The sequence below is a fragment of the Diuraphis noxia genome, unplaced genomic scaffold (assembly GCF_037042655.1).
Source record: "Diuraphis noxia isolate RWA-SAM2 unplaced genomic scaffold, SU_Dnox_SAM2 contig0003, whole genome shotgun sequence".
In the NCBI taxonomy this organism is placed as follows: domain Eukaryota; kingdom Metazoa; phylum Arthropoda; class Insecta; order Hemiptera; family Aphididae; genus Diuraphis; species Diuraphis noxia.
Window position 1 is genome coordinate 14,614,567 of NW_028301713.1, and position 20,993 is coordinate 14,635,559.

Sequence of the window (20,993 nt, forward strand, 5' to 3'; positions counted from 1 at the left end):
TGTGGTTTTCTGACGCGTTTAAAGATAATAAATGCTACAGAACAAAACATCAATCAACGGAAACTATATACAAGAACAAAATTAGTTTTTAAACGATCATACATTTTTAACAAAGCATTATTATCATTGACGCACCTGCAAATTGTGGAAAACGATTTGTTATAAGTATATTATTATAAAATACTTTGACGAAACACAAAACTCTACCAAAATGGCAGGATATGATGGATGCTCCAAAATGAGTTATTAAAATATTAAATATCGATTTTAATATCACTACATTATATTTATCGAATTCAGTGTGATGACGGCACATGAAAGCACAAGATGCAAAATTGCAGATGTTAGGAACTTATCCCAGTACTTAAAACTATATTAAGTGAGTGGCACAAACTTCCTTAAACAAAATACCATAAATTCTATATAAAAAAGTAATTTTATCAATGGCGATATTTTATATTTCATATAATATGGGTAGATGCTCGTATTTTGTACGTTATAATATGTATATTAGATATATTATATAGTGTTCTCCATCTGTCCAGACGGCGGTTTTGTTCAAGGACGGGACCTTTAAGAAGTCCGGTTTGGAGGGCAAATAATATTATTTATACGGGTCGTCTCCGGTCTACGGTTTGCGTCGTTGTCGTTTGCCGGATCTACGTGTTCACTATTTTGATTTCTTTTTTTTTTTCGTCTCGATAAAACAAACGTTAAAGTCACGCTGATTTCCGAGTACATGTCGGTTGTTGCTCATCATTATAATATTATGCGTAATATTAAATAACCTAACCTAACCTAACGAGGACTGGCCGTATTTAGGATACGACTTACTAGTGCTATATTACTACAATATTACACACAATATATAATATATATTATATTGAGCAGAACCGCTCGTATATAAATCACTCGACAAGGGCCTGAAGTGGCGGGTACACCGGTCGTCCGTCGGCTCCTTTGACTCGCGACGTCCCGTAACGCAGCACGATACCCGACTTGCATGTGCGTGTGTGTTTGTATACGTGTTGTGTGTGGATCGATTATTAGTTTTTTTTTTGTGTATGTGTCCCATAGTTCTCAAGGTCCTACCCCGAACGATGGCTGACCATATAATATTATTTCATATTTTTTCCTTCTCATCCGTCCACGGGTTTGCTGCACGCCCACAACAATAGGACCCCAAAAACCCGACGGTATTTTTATATACTACGACACCAAAGGTTCTTAAATATTAGTTTTACGACCGAAATTCCGACATATATTATTACAGTTTCATTTTGTGTGTCAGAACGTCTTAATTCTCTTGACTCTTGAGTGTGTATTTCTACCACTCTAAGAGACGGTGAGGTATTCACTGTTTTGATATAACAATGTTTTACAGGCAAATTTATAATTACGTCCTGTACAAACGTACTATAGAACCATTAATATTTAATTTAATGTTATTAACTGAATATGCCGTACAATTATTTTGACGAACTTAGTTCGTTTTTAAAATTAATTTTCATTGTACTGAAGGGTATAATATTGGGTACCTATATCAGGTTATACGCAGAATTGAACCACCAAGCAAGAACTACTTACAATATTTACAGTGTTAAAAAACATCGTATACAATTATAATGTTAAAAATATATCACTCCATCACGTAATCTTCGGTCTTTTTCCATCCATTGAAAACGTGGAGAGGGGCTGATTTATTTATATTTTTTTAACGATATATCATGATTATTAATCTTAATGTTTCCAGTTTGTGGCATTTTTGAATCTCCCGTTTACTATATTGTTTTGTACACTTGTCATCTGAAGGAATCGATAGTTACTTGATCTTCGACCGTTAATTATATTTATAGTTTTTCGTTTTTCCAATATGAACGCGCGACTTAGAGACGCGTTAGATTTCATATCTCAACGCTATTTCGACTGCCCGCGTTTGAAATGTAGATACCATATAAATTGTAATATTTAGAACACAACATTATTTATGCAGCTGCCAGCGCAAGAATAATAATTTGATATTACGTCGGATACGCGTGCAGCCAACCTGTAAATATTATAGGTAGGTGCCCACATTAATTGTATACGAGTGTACGAGTTGTTCAGGCAATACTTCTATCAATCCGAAACCCGATAACTTGTTTTTTTTTAAATCATTACTGGCGCTAAAATGTTTTTTCATGTTCAAACTATTTATACAGGGTGATTACTAAAACAATAGACACTCGCATTATCTTAAAAAGTATCAATTAACGTTTTTGAAAACATTTTTTTCCTATTGTGAAACAAAATAGTCTTCGGAATCCTAGATGCTATCCAAGGAATTGAATAATAGTATTGCCCGCACAATCTCATTAACATATTATTAGGTACTGTTTTGTTTTTGAGTGTAGAATGCACTGAGTGAATTTTTTTCATTTAATATAGATTTTTTTTTTCGAATTCAGATTGTGTATACTTAAAATAATATTTCTTTTTGAAAATGTTTCTGAATTATTAAATGTTATGCTCATAAATGATAAAAAAAAAAACCATAACAATATGTTAAGCATTATTATATGGAACAATGATGGTTTGAAAATAGTTATAGTAATTATTATTAATTTATTCATATTTTATTAAAATGTAAAAATTTTCCAAGTATAGCTGTATATAGGTAATAAGTATTAGATTAAATGTTTAATTAGTTTATATAAAATTACAAAAAAACCGTGGTACGGAAAGTTTAATAACTATTAAAGTAGGTACTTCAAATAATTTATCACTTGACCAATTTGCATTATAAAAAGCCCGGTATAGTCGCTACAACCTTATAAACTATAATGTACCCATGTCACATATGTCATTTATGGATACTTATTAATGGTTAAAAAATCTAATAAGTAATAAGGTCGTTAGATGTGTTTTGTAAATTCTAAAAATTATGAGCATTTGAATAAAAGCATTCTTTAAGGAGGAAAGAGGGGTTGTCTGCTCGGAGAATCACCCTGTATATAAATAGTGTTAAATCAGAAGAAAAACTAACGGACGACATCTTTTCTCGTGCACATATTTTGCATAACGTGATGCATTACAAAAACTTGCAGTATACTGCAGTGATCAATAATATATAATATTGTATTTACGTCTAATTATCAGAAGAAGTGTGTTTTCAGAAGTGACATGTGTTTTTCGGTAGAGGTCAGCAGCAGCGTCGGCAGCAAACGAAATTATACATTATACACACATATTCATATATAATATATAAGTATAAGCGTGGCTTCAGGTTCATGGTTCATCATCACCATTATAATCAGAGGCCATTCTCCTCTTGGCCGCCCCAAGGTTTTTTCAGTTTTATTATTATTAAAATATAACTCTTTTTTCCCTTCCTTTCCTCACGCTTGTGTTTGTGTGTGTATGTACTGTGTGTATACCCGTGTGTACACCGTTTCAAGTTTACACCGCAAGTCGAGTGAACACACGTCGCTCATTAGTCATTTTCGGTACGCTCACACAGACACAAACACACACGCGGGTGACCTGGAGACCTGTACAGTAAGTGGTTTTCAATCTCACGCGGGTCCGACGAAATGGAATTGACATGTTGACCGGAGGGGTTTTCTCGGTTGGATCGAAATAAAAACATCGCCCTGAAATTGTATTTATAGGTATCTATCTAATATACTTGATATACTCGCTAATATACTCGCTCGTATTATAATTCTATGAATACATATACATTAGTCTTCAAATGATTATAATATCGGATTTTTAAGTAATTTCAACGACACTCGATTAATATTTAATAGTATTATTATAACGTATGATTTTGACATTTTGTTTTATGGACGTATGTTTATACATTCACTTTATTACTGTTTTATTATGCAGAAGTATAGTCCCCGCAGTGTAGAGCGAAAACAATTTTTATGGTGGTTCCAACAAGTATTCCGACGTGGTGTTTAGGTACTCACTCCTATACAATCGAAGTTGTGATAAGCGTCATGTCAATGATTAAAATCGGTTATTGTCGTCGTATTCTCGACAATACAATACACCTTTTTGAAAATATCGAAAACATAAAGAATTGATCATTTTTTATATTGATTCCAGTGGCCTATATAGGCTCTAAACCCCTGTTTGCGACTGTTATAATTACTTATAAATACATATAAGGGAGTTCGCGAGACCATACACTTCGGATATTGTCAATGGCGTCCGCAGTAATATAAACCAGAGTGGGTAGGTGAAGTTAAAAGTCTTTGATAATATAGCACATATTTTTTTTATAAGTGATAAAACAATTAATATTAACCGAAAAAGGCCAGAAAGCGGGAGCCCTTGGACATTGTATTTTATATTTTTGTCACCGAGTACCTTTATGACAGTAAAATCTACGATTTAATGCTCACGACTTAGGATGTTAGAAAAAATATACGAGTAATCTACATAACTTTTGAATAAATTAGTGTTCATTTTGATACATTTATTATCACTCTATAACCAAATTAATAGGCACCCTTCAGTTTTAACTATTTAAGAATATATTAAATTATATACGAGTTCTTTGGTCAAGATTTCATCAAAATATTATTTATAGTATAAAATATAAATAATAATTTTAATCAATTGAATATACATGAATTATATATTGTATTAAATATAAAAACAACCATCTATAAAATTATATTTCATAGGTGTCCGAAACTGATAATTTTATGATAGTTATTATTTTATTAATAATAAATTGATTTCGGTATCATAATAATAATTGATTTTAAATACGTATGATTTATCGGCTTAATTTAAATATCTTATTGAATAAATCTTTTGAAAAAATAAAAACACGTTGTAAAAGTATTAAGTCAAAAAAATCGTTGGTACCTATACGGTAGGTACCTAATGAAAATTATATTATTATTTATGTATAGTGGCGGGTGATCTTGAAATATAAAAATAAGAGCTCTGTCTCCCTGCCACCCCACCGCCAATTCGAGTACTACTTGACACTAAAATAATTATTATAATATCATAATCTAAACTATTACTTTTACCTCACGTCTTTTTAACTCTGCGTTGAATGTTGACAGATAAAGCACGCAACAGTAAAGAAACACAATATTATTATTATTCTAATACTGGTTGTTACACGTGATCTTTTCACTATAGATTTAAATACATACATTGTAATATCAGATATTACTAGTTATCAGTATTTAGAATTTTCCGTTTAATCAACTTTTTCACTCATACCACTCGATGGTACATTCGCGGGAACGGCTAAATTGACACATATCTATAATATTTAGTTATCCGTCTAATTTTGTTTTTTCTTTGACTTTCGACTAAACCTAAAAAAATATTATTCTAATCTGTAGTAAGTCTTCTTACTTATTATGTTAATTTGCTAAATATTGTTTAAAACTCTAATATTAAGTTTATTATTTATAATAATATGATACTTTGGGGGGTCAAAAGTAAAAAGTTTAAATTTTTCTAAATATTTGGTATATACCTACAAACTAAAAATTAATGGAAAAACCAGAAATTTTACGCACAATCAGTTTTTGACAAAATCGATTTTGGTTTTTGATGTAACTTTAAAACAAATGAACAATAGATAGGTACATGAAATTTTCACCGAATGTTTATATAAGTTTACATTATCCACCATGTAATTTTCAAAAAATGTTGACTTAAGGTGAACTATTTATAGGCATAATAAATTTTCGATCATTATTAGTTTTTTTTAAATAATATCGATAAAAATTTATTTGTTGGGTAAAATAGCTTTAAAATTTAATACAAGGCTCCTAACATATTGTTACAATAGCAGTTGAAAAATAAAAGACATACATAGTACAATTTTTTTATAAGCATTCAAAGTTTGAATTTTGACAAGATACGTGAAAATCACGAAAATTCGCAAATTATTTTATACTAGAAATTCATAAAAAATGTTCTTTTTAAATCTAAGATTTTCAATTTTCAATAATCTATAATACAATATCCTAGGCAGATAAACCGTTTCTGTTTAGAATCGTTTCTTGTATACAATAATGATATAATATCATTGGATTCAAATTTAATTCCATTCATTACAGTAATCCACTTGTAACCTACTATACAGCAGAGCGATAACCACTTTCCCGCTTTTTTATATATTTATTATGAATAGAACTGTAGAAGTTTGTAAATTGTTGTGATACTTTATTATCGATGCAGATAATGACGTAAAGTGCTTAATTATTATTTTTTTGTTCACTGCAGTAGTTCTTTTAACTAATGGTCCATATTTTACACCAAATCAATGAAATATAATTGTACATTATGCGCGTTTAATAGATAACTCTAGTTAGTCGTTTCATCACACTGCACTATGATATTATATGAAAATAGGTATTCAGAAAAATTAAAATTGCATTTGATATTTGATTGTTGATGGTGATAAAACTATTTTCAAAAATTAAATCTCAATGTGTATACCATACGTAATGAAATGCGATTTCCTATTGGATTGTCGACAGAACCCGAGTAGGAGCGGTGCACTGACAATGGAACACCCGCGTAGCTATTCTCAAAAACCTATAAGTCATTATGTCATAATACATATTATTATACTTATCTTGTGAGATGCAGTGAACCACGGACGAGTAGACTTTGCTGTTTGTAAATCGTTTGAATCCGAAGACCCCTAAATGATACGGTTTTGTTGTATATGCTTCTTAGCAATAATTTTCAATTTGGAACGTACTTACACCTACCCTACACGATTCATTGTTAAATATTTTCCATGTCTCCGGCATCAGAACTTACTAATATTAGTTTACGATAGAGTGTAAATAAAAACTATAATAAATTCCATTAATAAGTAATAATAATACGCGTAAGTGGTACTTTAATGGTTACTTAAAGTAAAAAAAAACCAAATGCAAAATCTATGTGCGCCGATTTGAGCACGGGATATCAAACCATATATAAACACCAATATGTATGTATAATATATTTATGTTTGTGTGTGTACGTCATACAACTTCCTAAGCCACCTATACGGCTATATATATATATATATACTGAAATCTATTAACTGAAATCGCGTATCTGTTGATTTACATTTAATATTGTATACATGTAAATACAGGAACGCTGCTGCAGCAATAAAATCGACAATAATATTTTTTTAACCGTTATATTTAAGATTATACACGTACCTATAGAGGACATGTTTCGCCAAATACAATAATAATATTATATTATATACCTAATCTATAAATAATAAGTGATGCGGTTCGAACGAGTACATAACACAACGAGATTTTTTCGGGGTATTTTTTTCGGAGGTTTTTTTTTATATATTCTTCTTCACGCACTGGATGTGCATATTATTGTTATAGGTACCTCCGGCTATTGTATTACCTATATGATTATTATTATACCCAACTTCCCTACCTGCCTACGGCTTTTGAATCGTTCGTGAAATATAATATAGTGTCGTATTTTTGGCAAAAAGACTGATTGTAAGCGCGCATTGTGTGTAAAAACGCGAAACACAAAATTCATCAAACCTTTTTCGACGGTCGAAATGTGCTCGCACACACGTCCGATGGCCTGCAATAGTACCTACACCATGATAAAATAATATTTTATCATGACCTACACAAAGACGACGTTTGCGTCGTTAACAAACAACGACGGTTCCCGTTCATCAAACGAAATAGTATTGGGTGCAGGACCACAGTATAGAGCGCTGCCGCCGAGGCTTGCTACGGGGCACGACGGTGTTCACCGAAAATGTTTTCCGACAAACCAGTTTGCGTTCAAATAAATCTCGTCTGCATTTTACCGGCTGCGAACCAGACTTGTGAATTAATAAAATCCCGGTCCATCGGGAAGAAAAATAAACTCGTTGTATCGCCACCTATTCTCGGAACAAACATCAAAAAACACAAAGCTGGTACACGCTCACCACCCCCTTCGTCGTTGTCGCAGCAATCGAAATCATTTAGCCGTCGACTTTCGTGGTCTCGAACCATCCACATAATATATTTTAATATATATGTATATGTAATAATATACATATACATATATTTATATAGACTCACGTGTTACACTCGCACGTATTTATACGTTATAAATCATTGCAATATGTATATGTGCCTGCAGACGGGTCACGAATTAAGTTAATATTGTTATTATTACGCGCATGTTGCAGTGTGTACTACAACCATAGTTGTTGTTGTTACAAGTCGCAAGTTACGTTCATTGAGCGGTGTAGTGTAATGTAATTAGTGCCTTTTTGTTTGTTTAAAATTGATAAAAAACGATCAGAGACTAAATTTAAATTCGATCAATAGGCATTCATGCGCGCCGTATTGCACAAACCTCTATAATGTTATAAAGTTGTAATATATTTTGTTATTTTAGTGTGGACGGTTCCTTAAATGACCCGTCGTCTGGCTTATTATTGTTCCGTTACACATTTTGACGAGGCAACCTAAATTTATAAAAAATTTACGCAAACCGGCACACACGTGTCTATACTCTATCCTGTTCAGTTGTTTAAACAAGCCTATATAATGTTTACATTTTTTTTACGTATTCTATTTGTAAATATTATATAAAGTTCTCGGAGAATAAACGGTTCAATCTATTTTCGAGTACCTACCCTCAAGTGTTAATATTATAAGGACTTTTAAAATCATTATATATAGGGCCACAAATCACGATCACTGTCTTTAAATTGAAATGATTCAAACAGGTCCTTGATGGAGCCCAATAATACTATAATACCTTCAATCTTTTATTAATAAGTTTAGATTTAATTGAAAAAAAATTTTTCTGAATATTCATATATTATGTACCTTATGTGAATATGTTTATAAAATAATACGTCTATAGTAATATATAGTATATTATTTTTATTACCATCATAGTTTACCAGAAACACAGTGAAAATTAATTTTTAAAAACGTTCGAAATTTATTGAATACCTATTACCTATATAGTTCTGCAGTACTTACCCACACTATCCCAAAAGTATATAATAATATAACTCTCAAATATACGTACCCAATTTACAAATTGCGCGTGTTTAAGATACGTACCTACCTAAAACGTGAAAAACGCATTTTCTGCATAATAAGCAGTCCTACAGCGTGCTGTGGTGCGTCTGTTGTTCGGCAGTATACTGGTGGTACTCGTATATTATGCGCGTTAAAAACCAAAATAAGTTATGAAATCATTATTCATAGTCATCATTACGGACGGTAATCAATCTCTTCGTATATATATATTAAGTAAATGTATAATATAACATTAATATTATTGTAGTGACTCACTGCGGCGGCGGCGGCGTCGGTGGCGAATACCTATGTGTATAATATATAAGTATGGACCCCCAGCAGCCCGCGTCTGTCCGCGGGTATAGTGTTTGGCGTGGTATATAACTATTATATCCAACCTCCGATACCGTTTTGTGGGCGACGTACGAGAGGAGATAATTTAGTGCGTCGGAAAGAAAAACGCGCTTAGTGCGGGCGCTGCAGCAAGACGAGACATGTGTCGGGTCCAGATTGACCTCCCGCCCCGGTCACGTACCGCACGCGTCTGTATATAATATTCCCACGTCACTCGTTGCGATAATTTATCATATACAAAACTTATACCTAATGACCGTCAAGGGGTTCAATCGTGAAACTGACGAGTCGAATGTGGGAGGAGGGGGTGATGAGGTTGACACTTCGGATTCAGCAGCCTCGATCTATATACACGCAGTTGAATTAACCCCCCCAACGCGACGTGTGTGGTGGATTCATTCGTACAAGTAAGCGCGTATTATATGATATATTCACGCCGTAAAATTTACAAAAACAAATTTCGTCTCACAGATCTATATATATATATATATATATATATATATATATATATATATATATATATATATATATATATATATATATATATATATATTATATTAGAGGTGTTTATTACAGTAAAGTCTTTGTTATTTTAAACAATTCCGACTGGAACCGATTCTGTAACCCACCAATTCGTAAAAACTCTAAAATTGTGCGATACAACCAGACCACAAACACATTTTTAACGAAACCGCGATTATTACTGATGTTACACCTGTGGAATATCACCTATAACCATACATGTATACATTGTTTTGTTCTAAACGTATTCATGCAGTCTCGTCATTCGCGGTCAGCTGGTTGAGAATTTGAGATCCACGACCCCAAAGGTGTATGATGTTGTGTAATAAATGGGACATTTTCACTGATGTAGATGCATACAAGATACAATATTTATAAAAACTAGAAATTCTAATAAAATCACACACATTTATAATTTTCGAAAACCGGTATTTTTTGTTGTGAATTTTCTAAACCGCTCGTCGTAAAACGCATCACACAAATACGGGACACGGATTTAATACGTATACCTACAATAAATATATAGCTAGCGTTTTATCTGGACGATATCTCGCGTAGTATAACATAATAGTTCAAAATCCGGATCACGCAGTGTATTTCGCGAGATTATACTAAAAATAATAATAAAATCGGTTCGCATACCTTATAAAAATATAGTCTTATAATAACGTCGTTGCGAGTTGCGACGGCGCGATGCCGCATAATCCGAATAAATTAAAAACGTTTTCCATCTAAAGCACACTTGTACATAAAACATAATATATACATATATAAAACTCGCTGATTATCGAAACGTTTTATTATTTATGCGCATACTTTTATTTAAGTATAATAATTATTATAGATAGAGGTATATAGATATTTGTATTATGCGCATTTACGTATACATTATTATATGCATGCCATGATTAATACTTATTACATATTATTGCCGTGCTACAGCAGACGATTTCACGTAAAATATATAAATAGTATATATTTATACCTAAGTGTATACCTACATAATAATTATATTATACCTATAATCGTTTGCTTTGATTTTTATTCGATCGAACCAAATTTTACTGCATAATATTTATATTATTATAATGATGATCATAATCTATCGAGTCGATTTCACGTGACGACGACGGTGTCGTTGTGATCGAAATCTTATTTAATATTCATTATACATATAATAATGTATGAGTCAAATTCTTACATTTTTACAGCTAGTATTCACTCGAAAATTGGAATAACTTTAGTAAAAAATGTGGGTAATGATAAACGTAATATTTATATTTTTTGTCTAAAATACCATAATTTTTCTAAAACGATCGCTAAAAATTGTTTTTTAAAAAAAATATCGGTCGGGAAATAGATAATAGATAATTATCGACGAGCTCGTATACCTTGTATTAGACTGAACCACCATGCAACTTACCATGGTAAGAGCAACCATACTTTTTGCTAAAAGGATGTGTCCTATATGTACAGCGATGGAATAGTTACAGGTCAGTCTAGTAAAAATTCGTATGAATAATTCCAAGTAAAACTTTAAAATATTATAGTCACTTATTTTAGCCATTTTTTTCATGTGGGTAAAAACATACGCAAAAACAAAAATTTAAAATTGTTAAAATGTTCGTAGAATATTTTTCGCATTTAAAATTAAGTATATAAATTAAAAAATAAATGTTTTTTCTTGCAGACGCGTCCTGTTCGAACGAAGCTGTGCATTTACAACAACGGTTGCGAAGTCTAAGCACCGAGTTGGTCACACTCCGGAACAGCCTGAACCAAGGCCAAGGAGCGGCGGCAGCGCACGGTGGCCAGGGTTGTCCCCAACCGGCACCTGTCAAACAATCTCCCGGATCGAATTTCACCGGAAACAACAATAACAACAGCAATAGCAACAACAACAACAATATACTGGCCACCGGTAAGTCCACACCTAGCAGCCCATCGAAGTCAACGTTACCACCTCCAGTTTTGCCGAGGACTTCGTTACCAACTTTACCCGTTACAGGTACTATATATACATTCGACGATAAATTGTGACAGAAATGTGTATGCCAAACACGTTCATGGTAATAGTGACAAAAAATAAATTATCGTAAACCTTTTTAAAAATAACCTGCAAAAATGTCTTGTACGTCATATTACGAATTGCGATATTATACGTATGTCACGTCATACACAGTAAAATGCGCGTTTACGGTTTTACGACATCGGTGGCTTTTAAAATTCGAATAAATGTATACTGTATATGTGGTAGTTACCCATATATCTTATACATATTATATATTATATTATTATTATTATTATTATTATTCTTTTAAAGAGCGTATATACCTAAAATACTTAATAATATAAACCGAGATAGAGCGAGTACACGGTGATTTCGAATGCATCTCGAATTCTCGACACGCGTTTTATTGTATATCTATGAATTGTAATTCTATAACGGATTCGAAAAATTGCATCGGTGCACATGATCTGAAAATATATTACAGATTCCTGTTTATTAACTATTTCACAAATTCCAAAATTTTTATTGTTAAACAATAAGTACGAGGTTCGTGTTCATTAGTTTCCGTCATAGCTGTGACAAAATCACAAAAATAACAAATAATTCGTTTATATATTTTTTTATATATATATATACTTTGTAAAAGCCAAAAGGGTTTATACAACCCGTCAATACATAACATAGAAAACCTATCATTTTAAATTACAAGTCTAAAATATATATATACAATTATTTTATTTATCAACCGTCGTATAGCTTCTATGACGTATTTATAAAACGTTTTTCGAACCATCGGTTTGGACTACATTATATATTTTCATCATTATTGCATAAATTAAAAACTGAAAACAGTCATCGTCATCGTCGTTCGGATTGGCTTTTCAGATTTTCGCTGCATACAGTACCCAACTATGTCTTAGGTACATGTATTTCAGTAAATAACTGGTACATAATATAATAATGACGTGTTATACGATTCGATTATATTTTTTTTTCAAAACTCAGACCTGTGTCCGATATTGCAACGCCGAACCTAAAATACATAATATGATGGTGCGATATAACACGATATGTGTATAATGATGGTGATTTGAGTGCGTAATAACATCGGTAATTGCTCCATCGACCATAAATCGGACATAACAATATTATTTCCTATTAATGTGAACCGTCCCCCGCGCGTACAATAAACCCATTATATTATTATAATATGTATACGTAGCAACGTGCATTAATATGTTAAACGCATATAATATAGAAATAATTATATACCTTTGGTGAAATAAATTTCCTCGTACACAACAACAGCAACTGCAATAATAATAATAATAATGATAATTATTATTATTTTATTTATTTTGTAACGCGATGATCATCAGGCGCTTTTATAATCTACTAATGGTAGGTAGGTATACGCTGTTCAGTATTATGGGAAAATTTGGTTGTGTAACATATTAATATCTGCAGAGTTGAGAGTTGCAAAGTAATAATTAAAAGTATAATCGCATCCTGCGAAGAACACTTAACTATGGTTTTATGATTGCAGCGGTGGCTGTCTTGTACCGAAGGATATTAATATTAGACACTATTATTTATACCTAGGTATAGTTCGCACGAATACGGTTCGTTGAATTTTATTGGTATGAAATCGTGTGTTAACGGTGCAATATAGACATTTTGCGTGTAGCGTGTACGACGTACCATTATGATTATTTTACCACTATATACTACCCTACTGCTGTTTAACTGCAGATGACTTTAATAATAATTTAATATTGCTACGTATAGTACCTATACCTACTATACCTACCAACTAGTATATAACTATATACGTATCACGTGTAGATAGTTACCATGAAGTCATCATATTTTTGTTGTAATAATAATAATAATAATAATAATAATAATATATAGATACCGGCCGTTTAGTAAATGCAACAAATAAACATGTCCAAAATTATTTGAGTTTCAGCGTAAAAATGGCTGTACTGCAATTAGTGAATTTTTTAAAGTTTTCAAAATAATGAATACATCATTAATCGATAACCATTATTCTCTTTTTCCGTATATCATAATATTGTAACACACGTATTTCCAAAATAATTATAAATTTATTTTTCGGAGAATTATATTTGACGAAAAGTCGTAACATTGTAGTAACTCCAAACTACCGCATGATCTTCCGTTTCTTCCAGTCGTTCTGGTCTTCTAAACAAGTTACGATTAGCCTTTGAAGATATTGGAGTTTTAATGATGTAATAAGACGTATCTAATGCCTATATTAATTATATAATCCGGATAAATATTTTTTGTTTTGTTTTTAAATACACATAAAAGAAAAAATTGATACATATATATAACCTGTAATAAGTATTTAATAATATAAAGCTATGTAAAAATTCAGATTTCTCGATTTATATTTATTAAATTTTTAATCATATTTATATACTTAATTATTTTGTGTGAGTATTGAAAAGTAGATACGTCGTGGATTCAACCAAATAAGGTTAACGCGGGAGGGTGATATATATTTTTTTGGTAAAATTACTGTGATCTAGAATTCTGATATACTTACAAATTATAAATGTTAAATTTTACAAACAGTATCTTTTTAATGTATCGACAATCAAATATCATTCGGTAAAAATTGTTTATGAATTGTGATATTATATAGGTATACTCGATCTTAACTGGTTACTCTAACCCTACTCGATACATTTAGGCTAATAAGACACTGCGCTGTAAATATAAAATACCCAATACTTTCCATAAAAGATACAATTGTATATTATATATTGTTACTTCCCAACAATGTCTATAAGATTATGTTCGTTCCGATTTCTTCTTTTCTGGAATCCACCTCTGGCAAGCTGGCGTGGTAATAATTATTGCAAAGTGTAAACAATATTCAATGATCTAACGGATCGCGGGATTTTGCACTATATTTAATATCATCTGGCGTTTTCAAATAACTATAATTAATGATGAAATATTTATACTTATATGATGTGTCTTTTATTGTAGATAAACTGTTCAAGGGCAAAGAAGAATCGCAAAACGGCGGCCAAACTGCCACCGCCGTCGCAAAGTGTCTAAATAATGCTACGCCGTCGCCGACTTCGGCGGTTGCGGTGGCAACGCAGCAAAAGACTGAATCGAATAACCAGCGGACGCATCGTCGATCGTTTCATAATGGACCATCAACGGCCGCCGGAAGTGGGCCTGGCGGCAATGGGTCGACCGCGGGTGGAGGCGGCGACCTGATCCATCTTCCTGGACCGTTGACCGAGGATGCCGTGCTCAAGGCGTTGCAGAGTCGGTTCTGTGCCACACAAATGTTTGTGAGTACTTATACATGATAGTTTCTATTTTTTTGTCAAAGAAATTTCAACTTAAAATATTTATTATGTTATGTAATTCGGCCATTGGACTTCACTAGAAAATACGAGTACATTAAAAAGCGTCGGAGTTGGTGCGTTTTTAGTATAAAAATATGTTTAACAGGGAAAAATTTCACGTCTTACCGTGGAATAGTCGAATTTTGTCAAATTTTTTTCTTAATTTTAAAGAATAGAAAATTTTTCCGGTTGGATCAAAACCTGATTTTCATGTCTATAGTTACAGAAGCTAATAATATATGTGTTTGAATAATACACAATATTTCTTATATATTACCTATATTATAATATCGAGCGATAACTCAAAGTTGAAGAGAGATAAAAATTCGCTTCAAGATATCTAACTATAATTAATAGGGGAATAATTTCTTAGGGAAATATAAAAATTCGAGTTCTCAAGTTTTTTGAGTTATCGTGGTTCGAGTTATCAGTTATCGCGACTCGACTGTACATCGTTAGTACATCGCATACTGCTGTGTGCCTTGAACTCCAACACCTCAAACCCCTTGCCGATAGGAACTGATCGGGTACATATACCACATACAAGTGCACGCGATGCTATTATATAAGGTATATCATCGTGAGCCAAGCAAGAGGTACGTGAATCTCAGGCGTGTATCGTAGGATTTTACTTTAAATCTTTTTAACGCTATCGTTCACAACATGCGATCCTGCTGTAGTGGTGTGTATACATCACTACACAAGCAGCTGTTGAATTACATATATTTTTGATTTTTTATAATTATTTCAACTGTTTCCACTTTCAAAAGTTAATAAACGAAACGGTACAATATAATATTAACGAAAAATATAATTCACGATAAACTATAATCACGACCCTGCATGAATAATAGTTATCCTTATCACTAATTATCCACTATACATGTATATTGTATGAGTATGCTTATTATTATACGGGTTACATTGTACGTATACATTATATATTATAACACGTGTTTTACCCATGAAGAGATTTTTTATTAGGTGTTTGGATCCGGTTGGAGGGAGGGGATCACGAGATTTTTTTCGTATCTCTTATCGACCGACACCGATCTCTTGCGGGTGGCGATTTCGTGATTTTTGTTTATTCGCCTTGTGCTACCCCCCGCAGCACTACCTCTTCATAGTAAATTATTATATACAGTCTGTATTATATACATAGTGTTCAAACACTTCAGAGCGCATCGAAATGGAAATCCATTCAATCGTATTTACACTAAATACATTCGAGTATAAGTAGTCCCTCACTTTTGACTGTATATTTTTTGTGGAATTTAATTGGTTGAATTGTATGAATTTTCAATACTCGACTAATAAAAAATACAATTTACCGGACACTGTTTCAGAGCAATGTCGTCCACCCGATCTAGGTATAGAATCTATATCTATAGATCATAATATTATGGTGTTTTGTTGTTCTTCTGGGTAAAATTTTTCTGTATCTGTATAATATATTAAATTGTAATCCCCCTATTCTAACCTCATCTTAGACTATATATTACAAGTATATACGTCGTTATTGATATGCAAGTATGCAACCAGTTCTATCACACGAGCAGTGCATTTTTGTACATAGTGTAAAGTACATATTACCCACTTAAGTAGGTACATTATTTACCCACAGCTTTTGACCGAGAAACTCATATAATTATCGTATCATTATAATTTTATATTGTTCGCTTGTAGTCACATGGAAAATACACATGAATAATATCGTATATATAATAAAGCTCCCGTGTTGTTTTTTTCATTGTTGTTATTACATTATTTTTTTGTCTTAACCGTGTATACAGCAATCAAATAATAATAATTAACGAACATGCATCGTTATGTGAAAACTTATTAGGACCTCTTGCTGCCAGTATACATGGAATACAATCGCCAAAATTGTCGAATTTCGCAGGTGTACCCGTTTAGTATATTTACCATATTATCCTATTTGTAAAGAAATGTTTAATAACGCGGAGGAATTCCCCCTTCCCCAAATTTACCCACTGGGAATTTGAGTATAGCCCACCGGGTAGTTGTAATGTTTATGCTGATGTATATTGTATATCTGTTATTTAAATAAAACTATTTAACCAAATTTTAAAGAAATGATAATTAAGATATATATATATATATATATATATATATATTATATAAGCTATACAGCGATAAATAGGACACATTACAATAGTGCCTACTACCCTCTAATCCGGATATAGTCTAGATGTGTCATTAACAAAAAAAAAAAAAATTTAGTCGGAAATTGTTGATCAACCCCAATCAATCTCTGTTTAGTTTTATAGAGCACCGTTCTTAAATATCGTGAATCGTGATTATATTAATAATTAATGTACCATGATTTGCAAAAACTATGACGTAACAAAGTGCAATAAAATGCATTTTTATATAAAATGTACACATAAGCTAAGCATATTGCAATACTCATTTGGTTTGCACGAAAATTAATGATTGTAGGTACGAGCGCAGAATAAGAGTGGTGATGAAAACCAACGAAAACGTTACGATGGTAATATTTATGATTGCAGTTGCCATCATGACTCTCGAGCACGGATCTGATTCAAGTTCGGCGTATTATTTACATACACTGATACATATTGTAATATAACGACAAAATAATATCACATAACTATGTATACTCCTTTACCCCCCCCCCTGTTCACCACATGCTGCGTATTCACTCGCATACAAAATACAAAATATTTTTAGCCTTATTATTGTAATAAAAGCCGAAGCGGCGTTATCGTTTCGTCGTGTTCGTAAAACAATAAGACATGTACGTCGTACGACCCTCATAACATTATATTATTATTATGTGTACCTACAAGGCTACAAGTATTACGAGCGGAGCTGTGCGGCTAAACAAACACGGTCGTTTACGGTATACCTTATATATGTGATCTACTGCAGTATGTTGGTTATCGTCAAATAATTAGTGTTGTGTGAATACTGCTGTCATAAACGTTTTCCAATGCGTTATAGGTATCACATCTAATGAACTCGCCTATAATATATTATTATTATTATTATATATGTACACCGAAATAGTACTCAAGATTAGTATCGACGGTTACAGATGTGATGATGTGTATGATGATCGATGGTGATGATGACGACGACGAAAGCAAAGGATTTCACTCTATAATAGTTTGGTATTTTTCCAGCGCATTCGTCAAACCGTCGATATAATAATATAATTATGTGCGCACCTCACGCACACGCGTCGCTCCACATGCACACCTATGCACGTTATATATACAGGGTGTGTCAAAGTGTTAGCATGTGGCGGGAATTCGTTTTTTGAAACAAAACGCGTTTATGATATTATTGTGAGAATCTATATAGGTAGTTATCGACAAGCTCTCGGTCGCTGAAAAATATCATATTATTATAGATTACGTCCGGTCGGCCGTGTGGTTGTACCGTCATAATTATATAAATGTAATCAACTTGTTTTCGAAATTTGATATTTTTAACCACGTCGTTTGTCGGACGCCCTAAAAGGTTGTATTTTTCTCGTTTCTACTATCGCATCATTCCCAACGATATGTCGGTCGTCGGCGTACGCATATCATAATTGAATCTGTTGCAAAGTAGAATATTTCTTATTCAAAAAGTGTCTGTAATTTGTGTAATATGGCGTAAACTATGTAAAACGAGCACCATCGTGATGTCCGCGAAGAATGTGCTCAAAAATAAATTATGTACCAATAATTTCGTGGCATAAACGATAAATCGCAATAGTCTCCATAATAAAAATAATATTCTTTATTATGGAAAAATTATTTTACTCTCTAATTGATCTTTTAAATACACACAAAGTTCAAAAATAGGTATAATAATACAGGTGTCAATAAATAAAAATAAATATATAGATAATGATAAAAATACAAATGTATAGAATTGATTGTTCAAATTATTACATTCACTATTATTTTATTTTTTGATAGATAGAAATTATTATGGATATAAAAATTCTAAACAATCAATAATATTTTGTACCTATTGATTAGTATTATCCGCTATTTGTCATGGCATGACTGCATGAGTACATTATAAATTAGCGTTATATACAGGTTACAATGGTTACATATTATGGATCCATATTATGTAGATTGAAATCAAAATGTCGGGTCATCGGAAGCAAGCGTGAAAATTTCGTATGCATCAATGTTAGGCGGTAATAAATTTGCGTTCGTCGACCACGCGCCGATTGCTTTAAAATTATTTATTTATGTTTCTATTTGGTTAGGTTGTATTAAGATGACATATTGTATATTTTGTAATTAAATGATATATGTTTTAATTCGGATTTTTAATTACATCTATATTGACGATCACATCCGCGCAAATGTCATATAGAGTGATAATAATATTTCGGTAAATTCATGTGTGTATGTGTGTGTGGGATGTGAAGGGGAGGGAGCGAATTCCTATCGGTGGCACAGTATCTATAATATCCGTTTACGTATATACAGGTACGACCTATTCCTATATATAATAATAACGACGATAATATAATAAATAATAATACGATCATCGTCGATTATTATATTGTATACATCGATTTACCTGTGTGCTTCGTCTACGCAGTAAGCACGGCCCGAGGCGACGTCCGATGGATCTTTTGCGACTATAGGGAAGACGCGGTGGTAACTATATTTACGCGTAGGTACTAAGTGTATATACAATATATATATTATGATAAAACGATAATAATTACTATATACATACCGTAAAATATATAGGACGTGAAATTAAAAACTTAAATCGACTATACCTGCGCCCGGTGCGCACACGCACACATTTGTACCTGCACGTACGAAAGTATATTATTTATAGGTATGTAAAAGATCTTGCCCTCGGGACAAAGCTATTAAGCATCGACGCGCGTGTGCTGTGTAAAAAAATATCTATACACACACATTTATATATATATACTAGTCGGGCTGCAGGGCGGGCTCCTCGAATTCGACGCCGGTGGATTTGACGAGAGACCCCTAATTTGTTCGCCAAGCTGAAACGAATTATTATAGATGTAAAAGATACTCACGCACGCGCGTTTGTGTGTGTGTGTTATTTTTATTACCGAAAGGATGTAGGTACCTCTACATACTTACCTGAAAACGACAAAATTAAGAATAATAATCCATGAGAAATTAATTTTCCAAACCGATAATAATATTTTAATATTATGTACAGCTTCATGCATGTGCAGTTGTATAGCGGAAACCTAAACAATTTTATACACCAATCTATATTATGTATAATAGACGACGCGTATAGTGTATTCCCGTTGATTTTATAATGTAGTACTGTATTTTAAAATCAATGGTAGTCCATAAATTTAATAATAATATGTTTCTTCATTCGTTGGCTTTTTTTTTCATGCGAGAAAATCGAGAGGTTTTGTTCGAAATATTGGATGGTACATATACACGTATAGCTATGTACTTTCTTTTTTTTTTACTAATAAAAAATTATCTTAGATGACATAGGCCATTGGATTACAATTTAGGGTTACATTGGGTTGTAGTTATGTATATATGTATAGATATTTTCGTATTATATATTATAAATTTATAATCTTTTTTGCCTCTATCGCAGCGTGGAATTATTCGTTTTTTAGCGAGTTGATTAAACTTTAAATTCAAATTT

The 20,993-nt window shown here is 32.3% G+C and overlaps 1 protein-coding gene across 3 annotated transcripts in view; it reads left to right on the top strand.

Annotated features, from left to right (window-relative positions):
- The window catches only part of dachs (unconventional myosin-IXb-like dachs), a 70,175-nt gene that overhangs the window by 40,937 nt on the left and 8,245 nt on the right, over positions 1–20,993 (top strand). For 2 of the 3 annotated variants that reach the window (XM_015523201.2, XM_015523203.2), the window contains 2 exons: positions 11,611–11,928; positions 14,956–15,272. In XM_015523201.2, coding sequence (XP_015378687.2) covers positions 11,611–11,928; positions 14,956–15,272 — 635 coding nt within the window. The remainder of the gene's footprint in view (positions 1–11,610; positions 11,929–14,955; positions 15,273–20,993) is intronic. The other variant, XM_015523202.2, reaches the window with a different exon arrangement.